General features: G+C 46.1%; 1 protein-coding gene across 1 annotated transcript in view; it reads right to left on the bottom strand.

Moving 5' to 3' along the window:
• Positions 1-21,737, bottom strand: part of LOC116509696 (deoxynucleoside triphosphate triphosphohydrolase SAMHD1-like) — a 51,656-nt gene extending 29,919 nt beyond the window's left edge. The window contains exon 1 of the mRNA XM_032218957.1: positions 21,485-21,737. Within this exon, the coding sequence (XP_032074848.1) occupies positions 21,485-21,692 (208 nt within the window). The 5' untranslated portion in view covers positions 21,693-21,737. The remainder of the gene's footprint in view (positions 1-21,484) is intronic.
• Positions 21,738-22,440: the final 703 nt, after the last annotated feature.

The following is a 22,440-nucleotide window of genomic DNA, read 5'->3' as shown; positions in this document are numbered from 1 at the left end:
ACTTGTGCTGGATGATGCAATAAGAGAAGTGAAGCAGGTCAACCACTTCAAGATCTTCCTGGATAAAGTGCACACCATCTTCCACAAATCCTGCAAGAGCCAGAAGGACCTATTCCAAATTTCTGCGCAATTGGGCATCGAAATAGTGAAGATTGGCAGAGTTTTGGGACCAAGATGGGCTGCCTGTAGTTTAAGGGCAACCATGGCTGTGTGGCGTGCTTATCCAGCGCTATATCAGTTTTTTCAAGGCAACGAAAGGTTCCCAGGCATGGCTTCCCGCTTTCAAAATTTAAATTTTTTGCAGGATTTGGCCCTGATGATTGACATCCTACTTCAGATTGCTGCCCTGTCAGATTCCCTACAGGAGAGAGCGACAAATATCATTGTGGCCGAAAAGCTAGTGTTGCGAGCAATCCATGGTGTTGAATTCCTACTACACAGAAAGGGCAGATATGAAACAGAACTTGTGGAATTGCTAAAAACACAAGCCTTCCAAAACATGAATTTAGCTCCAAATCAACGGTTTGTTGCCCTTCCCCGTGAAAAACTTTTGGAAAGCATCATCACCAACTTAAAGAAAAGGCTGATGGATTGCGACCATCTAAGAACAGGTAGCCTATTGCCAGCAGCACAAAAGTTACACTTTATCACCTATTTGGAGCCAGATAGCTGGGACATGAAAGATGTAGTCGTTCCATGGGCTGATGGAGAGGAAGCATTGGTTGAATTTGGCCGCGTTTTTAATTATGAAATTGATTTGAACGACTACAGGGATTTTTTGGAAAATGTGCTGAAAAATCCAAAGAACTACAAAATTCCTGACACTGTCAGAAGAGCTAGAGCCATTGTCAGGACAATTGCTGTGAGTTCAGCAGAGGCGGAAAGGGGGTTCTCAAAAATGAACCTCATATGTTCACACCAAAGAACAAGCCTAACCATTCCAAACATCAGTAACCAGATGGTGATAAGTGTTGTTGGCATACCTGTTGAGAGATGGGACCCAATTCCTACAGTGAAAGTTTGGCTCAGAGCGCACCACCACACGGCTGATGATCCACGCGTAAAGAAGAAGAAAGCTGCAAGAGAGGAATCGGGAAGCCTAAGAACAGTATGGAGATATCAACAACCAGAAAAGCAATAAGACAAGTAAGTACTTGAGTGTATCTCTTTCATTGTGTTATTCTTATGTAAGGTGTAAGTGCCAGCAATTAAGGCGTTTCTTTCCGTGTCTCTCCTTTGTGCAGGTTTTTGGAGCCAAGCAAAGCCAATCAACCTCAACCTAAATGTAATACGGTGGTGTGCAGAAGAACGGCAAGCCAGCGATGCTTCCGCTGTAAGTACCTGTCTTTATTGCTGGGTGTGGTGTGCTCTGTCTTGTCTTCCTCCTTGAGATAGTGAAGTGCCAGCAATCAAGGCGTTTCTTTCCGTGTCTCTCCTTTGTGCAGGTTTTTGGAGCCAAGCAAAGCCAATCAACCTCAACCTAAATGTAATACGGTGGTGTGCAGAAGACCGGCAAGCCAGCGATGCTTCCGCTGTAAGTACCTGTCTTTATTGCTGGGTGTGGTGTGCTCTCTGTTGTCTTCCTCCTTGAGATAGTAAAGTGCCAGCAATCAAGGCGTTTCTTTCCGTGTCTCTCCTTTGTGCAGGTTTTTGGAGCCAAGCAAAGCCAATCAACCTCAACCTAAATATAATACGGTGGTGTGCAGAAGACCGGCAAGCCAGCGATGCTTCTGCTGTAAGTACCTGTCTTTATTGCTGGGTGTGGTGTGCTCTCTGTTGTCTTCCTCCTTGAGATAGTGAAGTGCCAGCAATTAAGGCGTTTCTTTCCGTGTCTCTCCTTTGTGCAGGTTTTTTGAGCCAAGCAAAGCCAATCAACCTCAACCTAAATGTAATACGGTGGTGTGCAGAAGACCGGCAAGCCAGCGATGCTTCTGCTGTAAGTACCTGTCTTTATTGCTGGGTGTGGTGTGCTCTCTGTTGTCTTCCTCCTTGAGATAGTGAAGTGCCAGCAATCAAGGCGTTTCTTTCCGTGTCTCTCCTTTGTGCAGGTTTTTTGAGCCAAGCAAAGCCAATCAACCTCAACCTAAATGTAATACGGTGGTGTGCAGAAGACCGGCAAGCCAGCGATGCTTCCGCTGTAAGTACCTGTCTTTATTGCTGGGTGTGGTGTGCTCTGTCTTGTCTTCCTCCTTGAGATAGTAAAGTGCGAGCAATCAAGGCGTTTCTTTCCGTGTCTCTCCTTTGTGCAGGTTTTTGGAGCCAAGCAAAGCCAATCAACCTCAACCTAAATGTAATACGGTGGTGTGCAGAAGACCGGCAAGCCAGCGATGCTTCCGCTGTAAGTACCTGTCTTTATTGCTGGGTGTGGTGTGCTCTCTGTTGTCTTCCTCCTTGAGATAGTAAAGTGCCAGCAATCAAGGCGTTTCTTTCCGTGTCTCTCCTTTGTGCAGGTTTTTGGAGCCAAGCAAAGCCAATCAACCTCAACCTAAATGTAATACGGTGGTGTGCAGAAGACCGGCAAGCCAGCAATGCTTCTGCTGTAAGTACCTGTCTTTATTGCTGGGTGTGGTGTGCTCTCTGTTGTCTTCCTCCTTGAGATAGTGAAGTGCCAGCAATTAAGGCGTTTCTTTCCGTGTCTCTCCTTTGTGCAGGTTTTTTGAGCCAAGCAAAGCCAATCAACCTCAACCTAAATGTAATACAGTGGTGTGCAGAAGACCGGCAAGCCAGCGATGCTTCTGCTGTAAGTACCTGTCTTTATTGCTGGGTGTGGTGTGCTCTCTGTTGTCTTCCTCCTTGAGATAGTGAAGTGCCAGCAATCAAGGCGTTTCTTTCCGTGTCTCTCCTTTGTGCAGGTTTTTTGAGCCAAGCAAAGCCAATCAACCTCAACCTAAATGTAATACGGTGGTGTGCAGAAGACCGGCAAGCCAGCGATGCTTCTGCTGTAAGTACCTGTCTTTATTGCTGGGTGTGGTGTGCTCTCTGTTGTCTTCCTCCTTGAGATAGTGAAGTGCCAGCAATTAAGGCGTTTCTTTCCGTGTCTCTCCTTTGTGCAGGTTTTTGGAGCCAAGCAAAGCCAATCAACCTCAACCTAAATGTAATACGGTGGTGTGCAGAAGACCGGCAAGCCAGCGATGCTTCCGCTGTAAGTACCTGTCTTTATTGCTGGGTGTGGTGTGCTCTGTCTTGTCTTCCTCCTTGAGATAGTAAAGTGCGAGCAATCAAGGCGTTTCTTTCTGTGTCTCTCCTTTGTGCAGGTTTTTGGCGCCAAGCAAAGCCAATCAACCTCAACCTAAATGTAATACGGTGGTGTGCAGAAGACCGGCAAGCCAGCGATGCTTCCGCTGTAAGTACCTGTCTTTATTGCTGGGTGTGGTGTGCTCTCTGTTGTCTTCCTCCTTGAGATAGTAAAGTGCCAGCAATCAAGGCGTTTCTTTCCGTGTCTCTCCTTTGTGCAGGTTTTTGGAGCCAAGCAAAGCCAATCAACCTCAACCTAAATGTAATACGGTGGTGTGCAGAAGACCGGCAAGCCAGCGATGCTTCTGCTGTAAGTACCTGTCTTTATTGCTGGGTGTGGTGTGCTCTCTGTTGTCTTCCTCCTTGAGATAGTGAAGTGCCAGCAATTAAGGCGTTTCTTTCCGTGTCTCTCCTTTGTGCAGGTTTTTTGAGCCAAGCAAAGCCAATCAACCTCAACCTAAATGTAATACGGTGGTGTGCAGAAGACCGGCAAGCCAGTGATGCTTCGGCTGTAAGTACCTGTCTTTATTGCTGGGTGTGGTGTGCTCTCTGTTGTCTTCCTCCTTGAGATAGTGAAGTGCCAGCAATCAAGGCGTTTCTTTCCGTGTTTCTCCTTTGTGCAGGTTTTTGGAGCCAAGCAAAGCCAATCAACCTCAACCTAAATGTAATACGGTGGTGTGCAGAAGACCGGCAAGCCAGCGATGCTTCTGCTGTAAGTACCTGTCTTTATTGCTGGGTGTGGTGTGCTCTCTGTTGTCTTCCTCCTTGAGATAGTGAAGTGCCAGCAATTAAGGCGTTTCTTTCCGTGTCTCTCCTTTGTGCAGGTTTTTGGAGCCAAGCAAAGCCAATCAACCTCAACCTAAATGTAATACGGTGGTGTGCAGAAGACCGGCAAGCCAGCGATGCTTCTGCTGTAAGTACCTGTCTTTATTGCTGGGTGTGGTGTGCTCTGTCTTGTCTTCCTCCTTGAGATAGTAAAGTGCGAGCAATTAAGGCGTTTCTTTCCGTGTCTCTCCTTTGTGCAGGTTTTTGGAGCCAAGCAAAGCCAATCAACCTCAACCTAAATGTAATACGGTGGTGTGCAGAAGACCGGCAAGCCAGCGATGCTTCTGCTGTAAGTACCTGTCTTTATTGCTGGGTGTGGTGTGCTCTCTGTTGTCTTCCTCCTTGAGATAGTGAAGTGCCAGCAATCAAGGCGTTTCTTTCCGTGTCTCTCCTTTGTGCAGGTTTTTTGAGCCAAGCAAAGCCAATCAACCTCAACCTAAATGTAATACGGTGGTGTGCAGAAGACCGGCAAGCCAGCGATGCTTCCGCTGTAAGTACCTGTCTTTATTGCTGGGTGTGGTGTGCTCTGTCTTGTCTTCCTCCTTGAGATAGTAAAGTGCGAGCAATCAAGGCGTTTCTTTCCGTGTCTCTCCTTTGTGCAGGTTTTTGGAGCCAAGCAAAGCCAATCAACCTCAACCTAAATGTAATACGGTGGTGTGCAGAAGACCGGCAAGCCAGCGATGCTTCCGCTGTAAGTACCTGTCTTTATTGCTGGGTGTGGTGTGCTCTCTGTTGTCTTCCTCCTTGAGATAGTAAAGTGCCAGCAATCAAGGCGTTTCTTTCCGTGTCTCTCCTTTATGCAGGTTTTTGGAGCCAAGCAAAGCCAATCAACCTCAACCTAAATGTAATACGGTGGTGTGCAGAAGACCGGCAAGCCAGCAATGCTTCCGCTGTAAGTACCTGTCTTTATTGCTGGGTGTGGTGTTCTCTCTGTTGTCTTCCTCCTTGAGATAGTGAAGTGCCAGCAATTAAGGCGTTTCTTTCCGTGTCTCTCCTTTGTGCAGGTTTTTGGAGCCAAGCAAAGCCAATCAACCTCAACCTAAATGTAATACGGTGGTGTGCAGAAGACCGGCAAGCCAGCGATGCTTCTGCTGTAAGTACCTGTCTTTATTGCTGGGTGTGGTGTGCTCTCTGTTGTCTTCCTCCTTGAGATAGTGAAGTGCCAGCAATCAAGGCGTTTCTTTCCGTGTCTCTCCTTTGTGCAGGTTTTTTGAGCCAAGCAAAGCCAATCAACCTCAACCTAAATGTAATACGGTGGTGTGCAGAAGACCGGCAAGCCAGCGATGCTTCTGCTGTAAGTACCTGTCTTTATTGCTGGGTGTGGTGTGCTCTCTGTTGTCTTCCTCCTTGAGATAGTGAAGTGCCAGCAATTAAGGCGTTTCTTTCCGTGTCTCTCCTTTGTGCAGGTTTTTTGAGCCAAGCAAAGCCAATCAACCTCAACCTAAATGTAATACGGTGGTGTGCAGAAGACCGGCAAGCCAGCGATGCTTCGGCTGTAAGTACCTGTCTTTATTGCTGGGTGTGGTGTGCTCTCTGTTGTCTTCCTCCTTGAGATAGTGAAGTGCCAGCAATCAAGGCGTTTCTTTCCGTGTTTCTCCTTTGTGCAGGTTTTTGGAGCCAAGCAAAGCCAATCAACCTCAACCTAAATGTAATACGGTGGTGTGCAGAAGACCGGCAAGCCAGCGATGCTTCTGCTGTAAGTACCTGTCTTTATTGCTGGGTGTGGTGTGCTCTCTGTTGTCTTCCTCCTTGAGATAGTGAAGTGCCAGCAATTAAGGCGTTTCTTTCCGTGTCTCTCCTTTGTGCAGGTTTTTTGAGCCAAGCAAAGCCAATCAACCTCAACCTAAATGTAATACGGTGGTGTGCAGAAGACCGGCAAGCCAGCGATGCTTCTGCTGTAAGTACCTGTCTTTATTGCTGGGTGTGGTGTGCTCTGTCTTGTCTTCCTCCTTGAGATAGTGAAGTGCCAGCAATCAAGGCGTTTCTTTCCGTGTCTCTCCTTTGTGCAGGTTTTTTGAGCCAAGCAAAGCCAATCAACCTCAACCTAAATGTAATACGGTGGTGTGCAGAAGACCGGCAAGCCAGCGATGCTTCCGCTGTAAGTACCTGTCTTTATTGCTGGGTGTGGTGTGCTCTCTGTTGTCTTCCTCCTTGAGATAGTGAAGTGCCAGCAATCAAGGCGTTTCTTTCCGTGTCTCTCCTTTGTGCAGGTTTTTGGAGCCAAGCAAAGCCAATCAACCTCAACCTAAATGTAATACGGTGGTGTGCAGAAGACCGGCAAGCCAGCGATGCTTCCGCTGTAAGTACCTGTCTTTATTGCTGGGTGTGGTGTGCTCTCTGTTGTCTTCCTCCTTGAGATAGTGAAGTGCCAGCAATTAAGGCGTTTCTTTCCGTGTCTCTCCTTTGTGCAGGTTTTTGGAGCCAAGCAAAGCCAATCAACCTCAACCTAAATGTAATACGGTGGTGTGCAGAAGACCGGCAAGCCAGCGATGCTTCCGCTGTAAGTACCTGTCTTTATTGCTGGGTGTTGTGTGCTCTCTGTTGTCTTCCTCCTTGAGATAGTGAAGTGCCCGCAATCAAGGCGTTTCTTTCCGTGTCTCTCCTTTGTGCAGGTTTTTGGAGCAAGATGGTGAGGTGGTGGTGCAGAAGACGCAAAAAAGGAGAGTAATCTTCCTTTTCTATTATTTTGTGTGCTGGTTTCATCCCAATGCAGTGCATGCAATTAACGTCTTGCTTTCTGTGTCTTCTCTTTGTGCAGCCCATTCATTGGAGTCCGTGATTCTGAAGACTGGCAAGAACAGGCATCTTCCATCTGTAAGTAGCTCTTTTATTGTTTTTGTACTTATTTTAATCATATTGTAGTTGGGGGAAAGAATTCAGTGACATCGTCTTGGACACTCCCATCTGGTCACATGGGCGGCAAGCCACTCCCATCTGGTCACATGGGCGGCAAGCCACTCCCATCCGGTCACATGGGCGGCAAGCCACTCCCATCCGGTCACATGGGCGGCAAGCCACTCCCATCCGGTCACATGGGCGGCAAGCCACTCCCATCTGGTCACATGGGCGGCAAGCCACTCCCATCCGGTCACATGGGCAGCAAGCCACTCCCATCCGGTCACATGGGTGGCAAGCCACTCCCATCCGGTCACATGGGCGGCAAGCCACTCCCACAAAGGAGGCCACGCCCACAGAGGTGGTTTGAACAATTTTTGAAATCCACCCCTGGGTTAGGTTTAGGGTTAGGTTTAGGGTAGGTTTAGGGTAGGTTTAGCGTTAGGTTTAGGGTTAGGTTTAGGGTTATGTTACAGCGCGCTTCTGTCGGCGCGCTGTTGTCGGCGCACTGTTGTCGGCGCGCTGTTGTCACGCGATTTTGACGGTGCGGTTTTGTCACCGCGCTTTAGTCACACGCGCTTTAGTCTACCGCGGTTTTGTGGTTTTGTGGTGGAACCGCTTCTCTTCTTGTTTAGTTTCCGCCCATTGCTTCTTGTTCTACCCTCAGGTGCTTTGGAGAATAGTTTGACTCCCTCTTCTTTGTGGCAATCCCTGAAATATTGGAACACTGCTATCATGTCACCCCTAGTCCTTCTTTTCATTCTTTTTTTTTTTTGCAATGATTTTGTTTTTTGCCAATTTCATGGATAAATCCAGGGAGATTTTTTGACAACAGTAGAGAAGTAAGTTTTCCATTTCCTTCTTATGAAATGTTGACCTGGCAGGGGTTTTTTTTACGTAGTACTGAGATATTTTATTAGACCTGCCACAAACTTATACCTCTAATACAAATGATCCTTAGCTCCATTTGTTGAGAAAGGTATAGTGTTATTTGAAGTGCATTGCAGTAGTTCATAGCCAGAACTGAGAATCGGGTGCCAAAATCTCTAAGTCCAACTTTTCCCTCTTGTAACTATCTCCCATTTCCCACCCCCATCAACCAGTAAGGTTCAAGCAAGCCTATCCAAGCAGAGATTGGTATGCAGTTGGTATGCCAGGTGACCTTGAAGAAGAATCTCCAAGAGATACAGCATTCACTTTCGTTTTCCTCCTTGCTTCCCCACTCCCAGTACTTCATGGCAGTCTGTTACAATATAGTAGCGAAGCACAAGGAAGCTGACAATTGCACTTTTATTAAGATTCTGAAACCACGTCTCACTTTGTTTTTGAAGATACTGTTGGCTTCTTACTTTTCGCAAGCCTTGAAGATAGCTTGCCCAAGGAAATAAGATAAGGCATACATTCCAAGGATAGCTTCACTTTAGATAAAAGTATTCTCAGAAAAGTTAGAGGCCCTAGCAAGGAAGAAAGGAATAGAGTCCCTTATACAAAAATAGGAAAGAGGTGACTGAGTAAGGGAGTGATATTCTATAAGAGGGCTGATTGTAAGGCATATAATGTATGCTAAATGGAAGAGGATGGGGCTGTGCAGTCCCCACTTAATGGACTACTCTCGTCATTCTTGAAAAATAAAGTACTTAATCTCATGCCTGTTGTTTCTTTGATCCCAATTCATGATAAACTTGTTAAGGAATAAAATTCCAACACAATTTAGGTCTCCCATCCCACACCTGACCAAACCCAGGCAAGCCACCATCTGCAAAATCTCTACTGAATCACCCAGTGTAATTATTTTTATAACCAAACTCCTAAAAATTATACTTAAAATCCTACAGATTAGTCAGAAATTAATATAATTATCATTCCATGAAAACATCAGTTTTAGCAAACAGAGCAAGCCACTAGACTAGAATATAAATTGGCAGCAAACCGTCCTTCTTACTAGCTCTGGTGATGTTATCTAATTTGGATAATGAAATGTCTGCAAGAAAACAGAGAGCCCAGAGAGCACCAAGGACTCTGCAGATAATTTTGAATTATGTTTTCTAACAATTCATTTCTACAGTCACATTTCTAAGAGAGTAATAAGTTGTGTAAACTAAGCTGGATATTAGTTTTAAACTTACTGTATCATCTGTGTCTTGTAAGATTAGGCTACAAAAAATCAATAATAGCCCAAACTCACCCAGTGAAGAACCTCATACTAAACAGAGTTCAACCTGAGTTCTAACCTCCTAATCCACTTACCTAAAAGCTCTTTATACTGTAACCTAAGCAAGACAATTCACAGGAAGATAGAGCAAGCAAGATCATTGCCAGGTGATTTCAATTGAAATATTATTTAGACATTAGCAATGATCAATTAAGAATTGGCTGTAGCAACGTGAGGAGGAGGCAAATGAAACGATTGGCTTCTGAAAGTGGGGTTGAGTTCCACAGGCAGGACTAGAAGCAGTCTAGAGGCATTTCTTCATCAATGATTTATAGCCTCAGCCAGAAATTGCTGCACTGATGTAATCATAACAAAAGCAGGCCTGATATTGCTGCTACTTCCCCAAGGGCGGTATAATCCAAAAGTCAGGACATCATCCAATAGGTGAGTAACTGAAACACTAATTTTATAAAATTCATTTTAAATAATCAGTATAATAAAATATTTGTAAAGATATAAATGTTCTCATTGGGGGAAAATGGCCTTTTTATCATGATAGAACCTATGTTTTGCATAGAGTTAATGGTGGTTTAAGATAAAATATTGGGATACAATCTGATTGCTACACATCTTGGATTAAACCAACAGCACACCATTTTAATTCATTCTAAAAGGTGTGCTGCTTAGGTCCCTAGATGACAATGTTTAAGAGAAGGGACCTAGTGTGTACCCACTCTATTTTACCCAGAAGTATGGGCAGATACCCTCAAGAGAGTGGATCCATAAGTAGGCTAAGCCCATGCCATTTAGGGCTTTAAAAGTGACAACCATTGTCTGGAAAGAAACTGGAGCCATTGCACCTCATGCAATAATGATGAAATATGAGCAAAATGTGAGGCATCTAGAACTGCAAATACCACCACATTCTGGACCAGTTGTAGTTTCCAGATGATCTTCAAGGGCAGTCCCATGGAGAGCCATTGCAATAATTCATCTGGGAAATGACCGGGGTTTAAGTGACTGTGAACAAAATATCCCAGTCCAGGAATGACTGCAATTGATGCATGAGATGGATCTGTTTAAAGGCATGACTATCACTTGTCCCACAAACAGAATATTCAAGTCCATGAATAGCCCCAAACTGTGTGTCAGCTGTGTCTGGTGGAATACCGGCCTGGCAAGAATCAAAATGACATACAGTATTTTTCCAAGAATAAGACACACTTTAGTTTTTGGGAAGGAAAATAAGAAGAAAAATTCTCCCTCTACCTGCCAGCATCCATGGTATTCAGCTGACACATGGCAACAAGGTCAGCCAATGAATAGGCATAGCAACTAAGTTGGCAAATGAGGGCTATTTGGACTCTGAAATTTGCTGTGTGAGCAACAAGGAGACAGGAAGGAGTCTGGCTTAGCGGAGAACTGAAAGTGAAACTGCTTGTGTTTTGCTTGTATTTACTGATGCCATGGAAAACTTGTTTTTGGTAATGTATTGTATACTACTATTTTGAATCCTGCTGAATCAGTTACTGTGCTTTCTGAATGTGATTGCTGCTGCAAACTCTGACCAGCCAGGCCGTCTTCAGCAGGGATTGCCACAGACCATCGCTGCCTCCATGCCTCATGTTTTTGGCCTCTGGTGAGGATGGGCAGGGCTACATTCAGTGTACAAGACACACCAAAAATTTCACTCTCTTTGGGGGGGAAAAAGTGTGTCTTATACTCCGAAAAATGCAGTATCCCTGGACTCAGGAGTCCCAACAATCCAGAGCCACTTGCTAGGGCTGAGTTGAAACTGGCTCTTTCCCATCCAAACCCTAGCAGCTAGCAGGTACTGGGCCAAAAGCAGGTTAGTATCACTTACATAGCAAGGAATAGAGATGTATAATTAGGCATCCTCAGCATACTGACACTGCACCTGTGACATTAGAATGAAGCTGCCATAACTAATCATAAAACAGGTGCAAAAGCAGAGAAGACAAAAGCCAGGAATCTTATCTAAAATATTCCTTCAAGAAAGTAGATAAGAAATGAAGTCATTAAGAAAACAAAGGAAAGATGTCACCTGAACAAGTCACAGAAAGTTGGCCCTGGGCCATGAAAAAAGATACAATCCCAGCTGACCAACAAAGCAAGAACTCTGGGGAATAAAAAGAGATCCAAGCCTATTCCTAAAGTCTTCTTTGGATTCAGACTTGGCAGCCTTGTTTAAAAGGACGTTGGTGTGTGTGTGAAGAGGAGAATGTTATACATTACAGCCAGTAAGTTTTCCTTTACTTTAACCGTGTGTCTGTGTATTCCAAAGAACATGTTGTGCCTCAGAGTTTGCCTGGAAGTGATTTCTGTGAGTCCCTAGTTATTTTTTGGCTGTTGAACAAGGATATGTGCCTTTATCTATTGCAACTACATCTATCTGGAAAACTAACAGGAAGGAAGGGAGGCTTGCAAGATCTGCATGTAACACATTGCAATATCAGATGACCGTTCCTGGCCCCTGAGGAGATGATATATATCACTACTTCCTTCAAGGCCAGCAGCACCAGCTGTTTCCATGATTAATGATCACATGGACCCAGCTGTGAGGCATCTCTCAAGAGGCCTTATTATTTTATTTTTTATTACATTATTTTTATCCCACCTTTATTTTATAGGTAACTCAAAGAGGCAAATATACATAATATTGATGGATCCAGTCTGGATCAGTCACCAGTTTAGCCTTCTGAGCTTTTGAATTTGCGCTGGAGCTCATCCTCAAGGAATTTTTCTCTCACCAGAGACATTCTGGTGTGACATATTCCGGTGACAGAGAAGTTCCCTGAGAATGGGCTCCAGCACAAGTCCAAAAGCTCGCAAGGCTAAACCTCAGGTCCCCAGTGACCAACCCAGATTAGATCCTGCAACATTATCCTAGGAAACATGCATTTGCCTTTATTTCTGTAGCATAGTATTCCTTCCTCATCATATTTTCCCTACAACAACTCTGTAAGATGAGTTGGACTGAGTGAGAGTGACTGGCCCAAAGTTGCAAGCCACTTTCATGGCTAAGGCAGACTAGTTCCTGGTTTGTAGCCTGCTGCCTTAACCACTAAACCAAACCAAGAAAGGGCACACATACAAAATATAGGCAATAGAGCTTACAGCCCCAAGGATTCTGTCCAATTATTTTGCTTTAACTGGCTCCACTGTGTCCTAATTACTTCCAAAGAATCTGCCCAGTTGGCATCTTAATTCCAAGAAAAGTCAAGCAACTTTATCCAACAGATCCTGAAAATATTCTTCACAGTGGCACTACAAAGGCTCCCATAGTCGTCCCTCCTTACCCAGAAAAGACCTGTTTAAGAGTGCTGCCCATTGCCATAGACTAAAAAGAACAGCCCATCATCTGGGTCATTTCCTACTATTGATTTAAAGTGCTACCCAAATATACTGGAGAAGGCAGACAGCTTATATTGCTATGGAATTTGTTCTTCCATTCTCAATCCCTTTCCTACCACCACTGTGGGAGTAAGTGGGAGACAAATCCTAGCAGATGTCTATGGAGATTCTCAATCATCCAGGACATGGTTGTCCAAAGGTGCCTTTTCAAGAGGCAACTGGATTCTCTGGTTTTTCTTTGAAGATGTTTTGCTTCTCATCCAAGAAGCTTCTTAAGCTCCGAAGAGTTAAAAAGCACCTTTGGGAAATCCTAGCAGAATTTAAATATGCTGAGGCTGCCTTTAAATGTTATTGGGATAAGGGAGAAAACATCCCTTTAATGGCTGTACAACTAAGGGTAATGATTCAAGCTGTCTCATTCATGGCTGAAGACCAGATGAAGCCAAACACAGCAGGAAAAGGATACGGCCAGTGTATAGCTATAAGAGCCTGTCAGGGAAACTCCCTTTGATTCGGAGATATTTTTTCGCCACTGGCCTCTCTCTAGAGCAGGGGTCCCCATGGACCACTATATATGACCTGCCTATTGACTGGATGGGTGGGTGTGACTAGGTGGTCATGTGACGGAGTGGACGTAGCCAATTTGATGTCACTCACATCGAGGGGGGCCTCGCTGGCCTCCCCTCCCAGCCACTCCTCGCCTGCCCATCTGGGCTCCTTAGGGCCCCAATAGGAAACAGTTGTTGGAACTAAGCAGCCACCAGGAGAAAGAGTTGGCAAAATAACTGGCTCAGTTCAAATTGGATCTAACGGAGAAGGAGGCTCAGTAGAAGTATCTCACTGAGGACTACGAGCATAGGCTTTCCAAACAGAGGGAAGACCTGAGGGAGTGCAAGGCCAGGTACCAGCGCCTGGAGGCTCAGCAGACTGAGATGGTCTGCCAGTTCCAGACCATGATGCAATCCCACTGGAAAGAAGAGCTCTTTGCCCAAAGCCCCACACCAGGAGGCTGAAGCAGACCGCAAATCAGAATTTCTGCTCCCCTGCGACCCACACAAAAGGGCTCCCCACTCTCTGTAATACACATATTCATTGCACATATCCAGCCTAGGGGCTTTAGTTTGAGGACCCCTGATTTAGTGCAATATAAAAAATGCAAATAATTTTTCTGTGGACTACCAACATTTTGGACCACCAATCATCGGCTGCTCTAGAGCACTCAGCGTGAAAATAAACCTGTTCCTTATTCCCTGGCTCTGTCCCAAACGAAAGTGTTTTTTTTTGGGGGGGGGGGTACTTTCCTATTCTAGTCTCTTTGGCAAATGCCCGGCAACCGCCCACCAGGTAGCGGCTCCTCAATGAACTTTTCCCGCCCCCTTTTCCACTTGCCGACTTTCCCGCGCACCTCGAAAGCGCTGCAGCTCCTCAGCTTCCAAGCCCTGCGTCTGAAGGAAGGCGCACAGCTGCTCCGTGTCCCAGGTTCGAGGATAGAGGCTAGTGGAACCCGCCGAGTCCGCAGCGGCAACGCCGCGCTTTTGAGGCGTCTGGAAGTCATCGGCCGAGCTGGTGGTACAGGCCCGTTTAAGGGCGCCTTCCCGGCTGCCGTTCGACATGGCTTTGGGGCACTGATGAGAAGGGCGAGCAGATGCGATCCTTCGCTTACGCGGACTCCAGACCCGCCCCGTTGCCACCTCACGTTAACACGGGCGAGTCGGCGGAGGGAGGGAAGGTAAGGTGACCAGACGTCCCGCTTTTGGCGGGACACCCCCGCTTTTTGATGCATTTTCCCGCGTCCCGCCCGCTTTTTAAAAAGGCACGCTTTTTTTGGCGCTTGCAGCTCCCGCCCATCAGCTGCTGGGCTGGCTCATCGTTCTGTTCTATGCTACCACCTACAAATTTAAGCCAGCCCAGCCTGCCGCTCACTGATTTGATTGGCTGGACTCCTTAGCTGAGGACGCATGCGCGAGTCTCCATTTTATTTCGTCTTTGTTTTGGGCAGCTGCGCTTACTCACTGGTGGTGAGTAAATCATGTTTTGTATTAAATTTGGTACCGTGGGAATTGGGAGGCGCTGGGCTGGGGGAAGGAGACAGCCCCCTTGCGGAGTTCGCAGCCAGCCCCTGTGCTGCGCTGGAACGGGCGGCAAAACCTCTGGAACCACGTGGAAGTTCTCGGGCGGCTGCTCCCAGCTCTCCTGCGCCGGAGGGAGCAGCCGCCGGCGGCGGCGGAGGAGGAAGCAGCCCGGCGTCGCTGCTCGCCGCGCGCTCCCTCGCTCGCAGCCAGGCTTTGGTGCTGCCTTTCCCGCTCTGTGCGTGCTGCCAAGACCAGACCTCTCTTCCTTCCGTGGAGTCCGTTCGTGAATCAATGGGATTCGCCGCGGAAGGAAGAGAGGTCGTGGCAGCGGCAGACGCCAGCAGAGAACGTCCCCTCGCTTCTGGGCCTCCCCGCTGCTGTCCCGACCTCTCTTCCTTCCGTGGAGTCCGTTCGTGAATCCATGGGATTCGCCGCGGAAGGAAGAGATGTCGGGGGAGCGGCGCCGCCAGCAGAGAACGTCCCCTCGCTTCTGGGGCTCCCCGCTGCTGTCCTGATCTCTCTTCCTTCCGTGGAGTCCGTTCGTGAATCCATGGGATTCGCCGCGGAAGGAAGAGATATTGGGGGAGCGGCGCTGCCAGCAGAGAACGTCCTCTGGCTTCTGGGGCTCCCCGCTGCTGTCCTGATCTCTCTTCCTTCCGCGGAGTCCGTTCGTGAATCCATGGGATTCGCCGCGGAAGGAAGAGATATCGGGGGAGCGGCGGCGCCAGCAGAGAACGTCCTCTGGCTTCTGGGGCTCCCCGCTGCTGTCCTGATCTCTCTTCCTTCCGTGGAGTCCGTTCGTGAATCCATGGGATTCGCCGCGGAAGGAAGAGATATCGGGGGAGCGGCGCCGCCAGCAGAGAACGTCCTCTGGCTTCTGGGGCTCCCCGCTGCTGTCCTGATCTCTCTTCCTTCCGTGGAGTCCGTTCATGAATCCATGGGATTCGCCGCGGAAGGAAGAGATATCGGGGGAGCGGCGCCGCCAGCAGAGAACGTCCTCTGGGTTCTGGGGCTCCCCGCTGCTGTCCTGATCTCTGTTCCTTCCGCGGAGTCCGTTCGTGAATCCATGGGATTCGCCACGGAAGGAAGAGATGTCGGGGGAGCGGCGCCGCCAGCAGAGAACGTCCTCTGGCTTCTGGGGCTCCCCGCTGCTGTCCTGATCTCTCTTCCTTCCGCGGAGTCCGTTCGTGAATCCATGGGATTCGCCACGGAAGGAAGAGATGTCGGGGGAGCGGCGCCGCCAGCAGAGAACGTCCTCTGGCTTCTGGGGCTCCCCGCTGCTGTCCTGATCTCTCTTCCTTCCGTGGAGTCCGTTCGTGAATCCATGGGATTCGCCGCGGAAGGAAGAGATATCGGGGGAGCGGCGCCGCCAGCAGAGAACATCCTCTGGCTTCTGGGGCTCCCCACTGCTGTCTGTGGATCAATGGGATTCTGTTAAGGTTACAATTGGATGTGTTGGACGAATCTTAAAAGATGAAACTTTTATTAAAACGTTTGACTTAACTAATAAACAAACTAATCCAACCTAAATGTAGAGGAGGAGAAGAAGGGGGGGGATTTAAAAAGAGCAGAGGAAAAAGAAAAGAAAGCATGAAGAAAACATAAAGAAAGGGATGGGAGGGAGGGAAGGAAGGAAGGCAGTTTATGTTGAAACAGAAAATATTATATAAGGAAGAAAATGGAAATAACTTAGGAAGGAAGGAAGGAAGGAATTGCACTTAATATTGAAGGAAAAGAGAATGAAGGAAAAAGTATTGGAAGGATTGAAAGAAGGAAGGAGGAACAAAGAATTACACTTAATATTGAAATGGAAAAGAAAATATAATGAATGAAAGAAGAAGTATAGGAAGGAAGGGAAGGAAGGAAGGAAGGAAGAAACAAAGACTGTTGAAACAGAAAAGATAATATAAGGAAGAAAATGGAAAGACGTATAGGAAGGAAGGAAGGAAAAAAGGAAGACAATGTTGAAATGGAAAAGAATATAAGGAAGAAAATGGAAAAAATTATAGGAAGAAAGGAAGAAATGTACTTAATATTGAAACAGACAAGGGAATGAAGGAAAAAAATATTGGAAGGATTGAAAGAACAAGGTTTTCCTTGTATGGGATTGATAGTGTCATTCTTAAATGTATTCCCCAAAATTTTTCCCATTTGTCTAGTTCAATGTTATGGCCAAAGTTCTGTGCCCATTTTATCATTGGTTCTTTTACAGTTTCCAATTTCCTCTTCCATTTGATACTTCAAGAGGAATTTGTATATTTTCCCTATCATCTTTCTGTCCAGACTTTGAATAATTTTATTCAATTTGTGTGGTTCTGTTTCAATACCATATATTTTAGTGTCTTTATTGTATTTAGTTTTAATTTGGAGGTAGGTTAGCCAGTCACCTTTCATATTCTGATCTGCCAATTCTTCAATTGTTTTTAAATTTCCCTGTCTGTCAATTAGATCTCTGTATCTTAGAATTTTGTTCCAATCTGTAAAATTTGGGTGTGTCGTTCTTTCTGTTGGTGATAGCCAATTTGGGGTTTTCACATAGTGGATTTTTTTGATTTTGAGCCATTGTTGCAGTAAAGTTCTAATTAAATGATTTTGAAAGTATTTGTGCGTTTTATGTTTGTCATTCATTCCATAAGAAATTATGCCAGCCTGCCTGCAGGTCATGGCCTTCTAAGATCAGAATTCTTTTATTCTTTAACTCAATCCAATCCTTCATCATTGTCATTGTTACTGCAGTTGCGTATATATAGGCTCCCTGTGTGCTTTCATCCATCCCTACAAAGATCTGCTGACTCTGCCTGCCTGCTGGTAAGTGAGCTGGGTTTTTTCTTTTATTTTTTTAATGTATTTTAAAATAATATTTTATTTATTGTGCATATGATTTTTAAAAATAGTGTTATTCTGTGTTGATTCTTTTTTTAAATTGTCTTAAACTATTTAAAAAAAGATTCTATCCAAAATAAATTGAAACAAGCCATTTTTAAAATTTCTATGCACAATACTTTGAAATGGACTCAGGAGTCATGATTGACACTGAGTGAATTTGCACTTTTAATAATCAGGAAGATACAATGGCATTGAAAAAAGTGACTGATGACCATTTTTCACACTTAGCGACCGTTGCGACCATTTTTCACACTTAGCGACTGTTGCAGCATCCTCATGGTCACGTGATCAAAATTTTGTTTGGCAACAGATTCGTATTTATGCTGGTTTCAGTGTCCTGGGGTGACGTTTTGACAAAAAAAAATTTTTTTAATCAAGCCCCCCCCCCCCCCCGGTCAAGGGCGTCCCTCTTTTCCAATCTGAAAATCTGGTCACCTTAAGGGAAGGAAGGAAGGAGTCACGTGACTGCTGCTGGCTTCTCCCGATCGGGAGGGGCTGTCAGGAATGAGGACCTTTTCGCGCGTCCCTCGGTCCCGCTGCAGATTCACCCGGCCACGTTAACAAGAGCTGGAAAGGCGTGGGAATAAGAGCCGCCTTTGAGAGCACGACGCGCCAATGGACCCATCCATCATTTTTGATTCCCCCGCCCCTTTCGGAGAAATGAGCTGATAGCTATATCGCCTTTCGATCCAGGCTGATCGGGACAAAGGGGACATGTCTACCCAGACTCTAAGGTCTGAATTGGCCTGCTTGTCGTCTGTTCCGTGTTTTCAAATAAAAAGGCAGTAATCTTTTTTTTTAAAGAGAGACTTTGAAGTAATTACAAATTTGATATCTAGCGACAGCACCTGCTATGATAAAGCAGACGTAAAGTGAGATTTGGACATTAAGTGTGAAACCTACTGGGTCAGGCTGGACAGCCTGTTAGAGCCCCTTTACTTCTATATTAAAGTCACATAGACAGTTGCAAAAGAAACAGGAAGCCAGTGCCTGACCATAAGATGTGCCTATGTCGAAAGCCTATGTCGAAAGTCCTAGGTTCAATTAAAGTTCGTTAATGACACTCCATAAACAAAAGAAGTAAGACCCCATCTCCTTATAAGGCTTTCTCCTCAAGGTAACCACTAAGAAATGTTTTAAGTATTTCCGTGTTGCAATGCTTTTGAGAATGTATAAGAATGTGTGCTTCGATAATAAAGGTTGTTCAGAACTTGCAATGCTAAGCCATGGGCTAGCTTTCTGAACCTGGCTGCCAAATAAACTTTTCCTGTATCCTGAGAAGTCTAAAGCCTGTCATTTTCTGCAACAATGTGGTCCCATGTTCTAATCTGACTTCCCAACTCTCCTGAGCTTCCATTCTCTGGTTTCCTCTCCATGCAAAAAAGGTCTCGGACCCTTCCCCTCCTCAGACATGAGTGCGTTCCTTGGAGTCAGTGTTGAGACTTGGTGACCATGCAGTTTTCTTGGCAAGATTTAAGAAGTGGTTTGCCATTGCCTGCCTCCTAGAGCTGAGAGAGAGTGACTGGTCGAAGTCACACAACTGGCTTTAGCAGGAACTAGTTGCCAGGTTTCTAGTTTGATCCCTTAATCCCTTAATTTAGTTTTGATCCCTTATAATTCTCCAATGTATAGTCACACACACCCTTCTAATTTAGTGCAATGGAAGAAAAACAAATATTGAGTCCTAAATCAAAAAAATCTTATTTCCCTTTTTCTTTTTGTATTATTCACTTCCTCATCCACATGTCTTGGCAGGTAGTGATCTTTCTTCATCTCTGAAACTAACCAGGGATGGAGAATTATAATTTATAAGCTTGCAAGAAATTGAAAATGACAGTTCAGTTCATGTCCTGCCTATATTTCCTTATCTTGCCTCTTAATATTTGGACAAAATGAATCATCTAAGAAGGATGAGACAAATCGTGGGAAAAGAAAAGTGCATTCGCTAAAGTTTCATTTGACAATATTTTGGAAAGGCTCAAGTTTGAGAGTGATAGCCACTTTGGATGGATGGGAAAATGCCATGAGCTTGTTAAATATAAGGAAAATGGTCATTTAAAATATCATTTCAAGTATTTAAGGACAACTAAAGCATTATAATGCTACACAGAATATAACAGTATCTAGTGACAATCTACACACAGATGTTTAAGAAGTTTTAAGATTATCTCATAAAGATGAACTAAAGAAGTAGAAATATACACCTGTATCCATAGAAGCATAGCTATAGAGCAGGGGTGTCAAACTCATGTCATCACGTGACGCATCAGGACTTTTTCCCCCTTCGCTAAACCAGGCATAGGCATGTGACGCATCCAGCCCGTGGACCACCCTGCTATAGAGGGGGACTGCAAGTGCCCTTTCTTGGTTTGGTTAACCACTAAACCAAACCAAGAAAGGGCACACATACAAAATATAGGCAATAGAGCTTACAGCCCCAAGGATTCTGTCCAATTATTTTGCCTTAACTGGCTCCACTGTGTCCTAATTACTTCCAAAGAATCTGCCCAGTTGGCATCTTAATTCCAAGAAAAGTCAAGCAACTTTATCCAACAGATCCTGAAAATATTCTTCACAGTGGCACTACAAAGGCTCCCATAGTCGTCCCTCCTTACCCAGAAAAGACCTGTTTAAGAGTGCTGCCCATTGCCATAGACTAAAAAGAACAGCCCATCATCTGGGTCATTTCCTACTATTGATTTAAAGTGCTACCCAAATATACTGGAGAAGGCAGACAGCTTATATTGCTATGGAATTTGTTCTTCCATTCTCAATCCCTTTCCTACCACCACTGTGGGAGTAAGTGGGAGACAAATCCTAGCAGATGTCTATGGAGATTCTCAATCATCCAGGACATGGTTGTCCAAAGGTGCCTTTTCAAGAGGCAACTGGACTCTCTGGTTTTTCTTTGAAGATGTTTTGCTTCTCATCCAAGAAGCTTCTTAAGCTCCGAAGAGTTAAAAAGCACCTTTGGGAAATCCTAGCAGAATTTAAATATGCTGAGGCTGCCTTTAAATGTTATTGGGATAAGGGAGAAAACATCCCTTTAATGGCTGTACAACTAAGGGTAATGATTCAAGCTGTCTCATTCATGGCTGAAGACCAGATGAAGCCAAACACAGCAGGAAAAGGATACGGCCAGTGTGTAGCTATAAGAGCCTGTCAGGGAAACTCCCTTTGATTCAGAGATATTTTTTCGCCACTGGCCTCTCTCTAGAGCAGGGGTCCCCATGGACCACTATATATGACCTGCCTATTGACTGGATGGGTGGGTGTGACTAGGTGGTCATGTGACGGAGTGGACGTAGCCAATTTGATGTCACTCACATCGAGGGGGGCCTCGCCAGCCTCCCCTCCCAGCCACTCCTCGCCTGCCCATCCGGGCTCCTTAGGGCCCCAATAGGAAACAGTTGTTGGAACTAAGCAGCCACCAGGAGAAAGAGTTGGCAAAATAACTGGCTCAGTTCAAATTGGATCTAACGGAGAAGGAGGCTCAGTAGAAGTATCTCACTGAGGACTATGAGCATAGGCTTTCCAAACAGAGGGAAGACCTGAAGGAGTGCAAGGCCAGGTACCAGCGCCTGGAGGCTCAGCAGACTGAGATGGTCTGCCAGTTCCAGACCATGATGCAATCCCACTGGAACGAAGAGCTCTTTGCCCAAAGCCCCACACCAGGAGGCTGAAGCAGACCGCAAATCAGAATTTCTGCTCCACTGCGACCCACACAAAATGACCCTGAAGGGCTCCCCACTCTCTGTAATACACATATTCATTGCACATATCCAGCCTAGGGGCTTTAGTTTGAGGACCCCTGATTTAGTGCAATATAAAAAATGCAAATAATTTTTCTGTGGACTACCAACATTTTGGACCACCAGTCATCGGCTGCTCTAGAGCACTCAGCGTGAAAATAAACCTGTTCCTTATTCCCTGGCGATGACGGGGAATCCCTTTTGGAGCGCTCTGTCCCGAACGAAAGTGTTTTTTTTTTTGAGGGGGGGTGGACTTTCCTATTCTAGTCTCTTTGGCAAATGCCCGGCAACCGCCCACCAGGTAGCGGCTCCTCGATGAACTTTTCCCGCCCCCTTGTTCCACTTGCCGGCACCTCGAAAGCGCTGCAGCTCCGCAGCTTCCAAGCCCTGCTCCTGAAGGAAGGCGCACAGCTGCTCCGTGTCCCAGGATCGAGGATGGAGGCTAGTGGAACCCGCCGAGTCCGCAGCGGCAACTCCGCGCTTTTGAGGCGTCTGGAAGTCATCGGCCGAGCTGGTGGGCCAGGCCAGTTTAAGGGCGCCTTCCCGGCTGCCGTTCGACATGGCTCTGCCGCACTGACGAGAAGGGCGAGCAGATGTGATCCTTCGCTTACGCGGACTCCGGACCTGCCCCGTTGCCACCTCACGTTAACACGGGCGAGTCGGCGGAGGGAGGGAGGGAGGGAAGGAAGGAGCCACGTGACTGCTGCTGGCTTCTCCCGATCGGGAGGGGCTGTCAGGAATGGGGACCTTTTCGCGCGTCCCTCGGTCCCGCTGCAGATTCACCCGGCCACATTAACAAGAGCTGGAAAGGCGTGGGAATAAGAGCCGCCTTTGAGAGCACGGCGCGCCAATGGACCCATCCATCATTTTTGATTCCCCCGCCCCTTTCGGAGAAATGAGCTGATAGCTATATCGCCTTTCGATCCAGGCTGATCGGGACAAAGGGGACATGTCTACCCAGACTCTGAGGTCTGAATTGGCCTGCTTGTCGTCTGTTCCGTGTTTTCAAATAAAAAGGCAGTAATCTTTTTTTTTAAAGAGAGACTTTGAAGTAATTACAAATTTGATGTCTAGCGACAGCACCTGCTATGATAAAGCAGACGTAAAGTGAGATTTGGACATTAAGTGTGAAACCTACTGGGTCAGGCTGGACAGCCTCTTAGAGCCCCTTTACGTCTATATTAAAGCCACATAGACAGAGTTGCAAAAGAAACAGGAAGCCAGTGGCTGACCATAAGATGTGCCTATGTCGAAAGCCTATGTCGAAAGTCGTAGGTTCAATTAAAGTTCGTTAATGACACTCCATAAA

This window comes from Thamnophis elegans, chromosome 5, assembly GCF_009769535.1.
Source record: "Thamnophis elegans isolate rThaEle1 chromosome 5, rThaEle1.pri, whole genome shotgun sequence".
NCBI classification, from domain to species: domain Eukaryota; kingdom Metazoa; phylum Chordata; class Lepidosauria; order Squamata; family Colubridae; genus Thamnophis; species Thamnophis elegans.
Note: the sequence above shows the minus strand (reverse complement) of the source record. Positions and strands in the feature narration are given on the sequence as shown.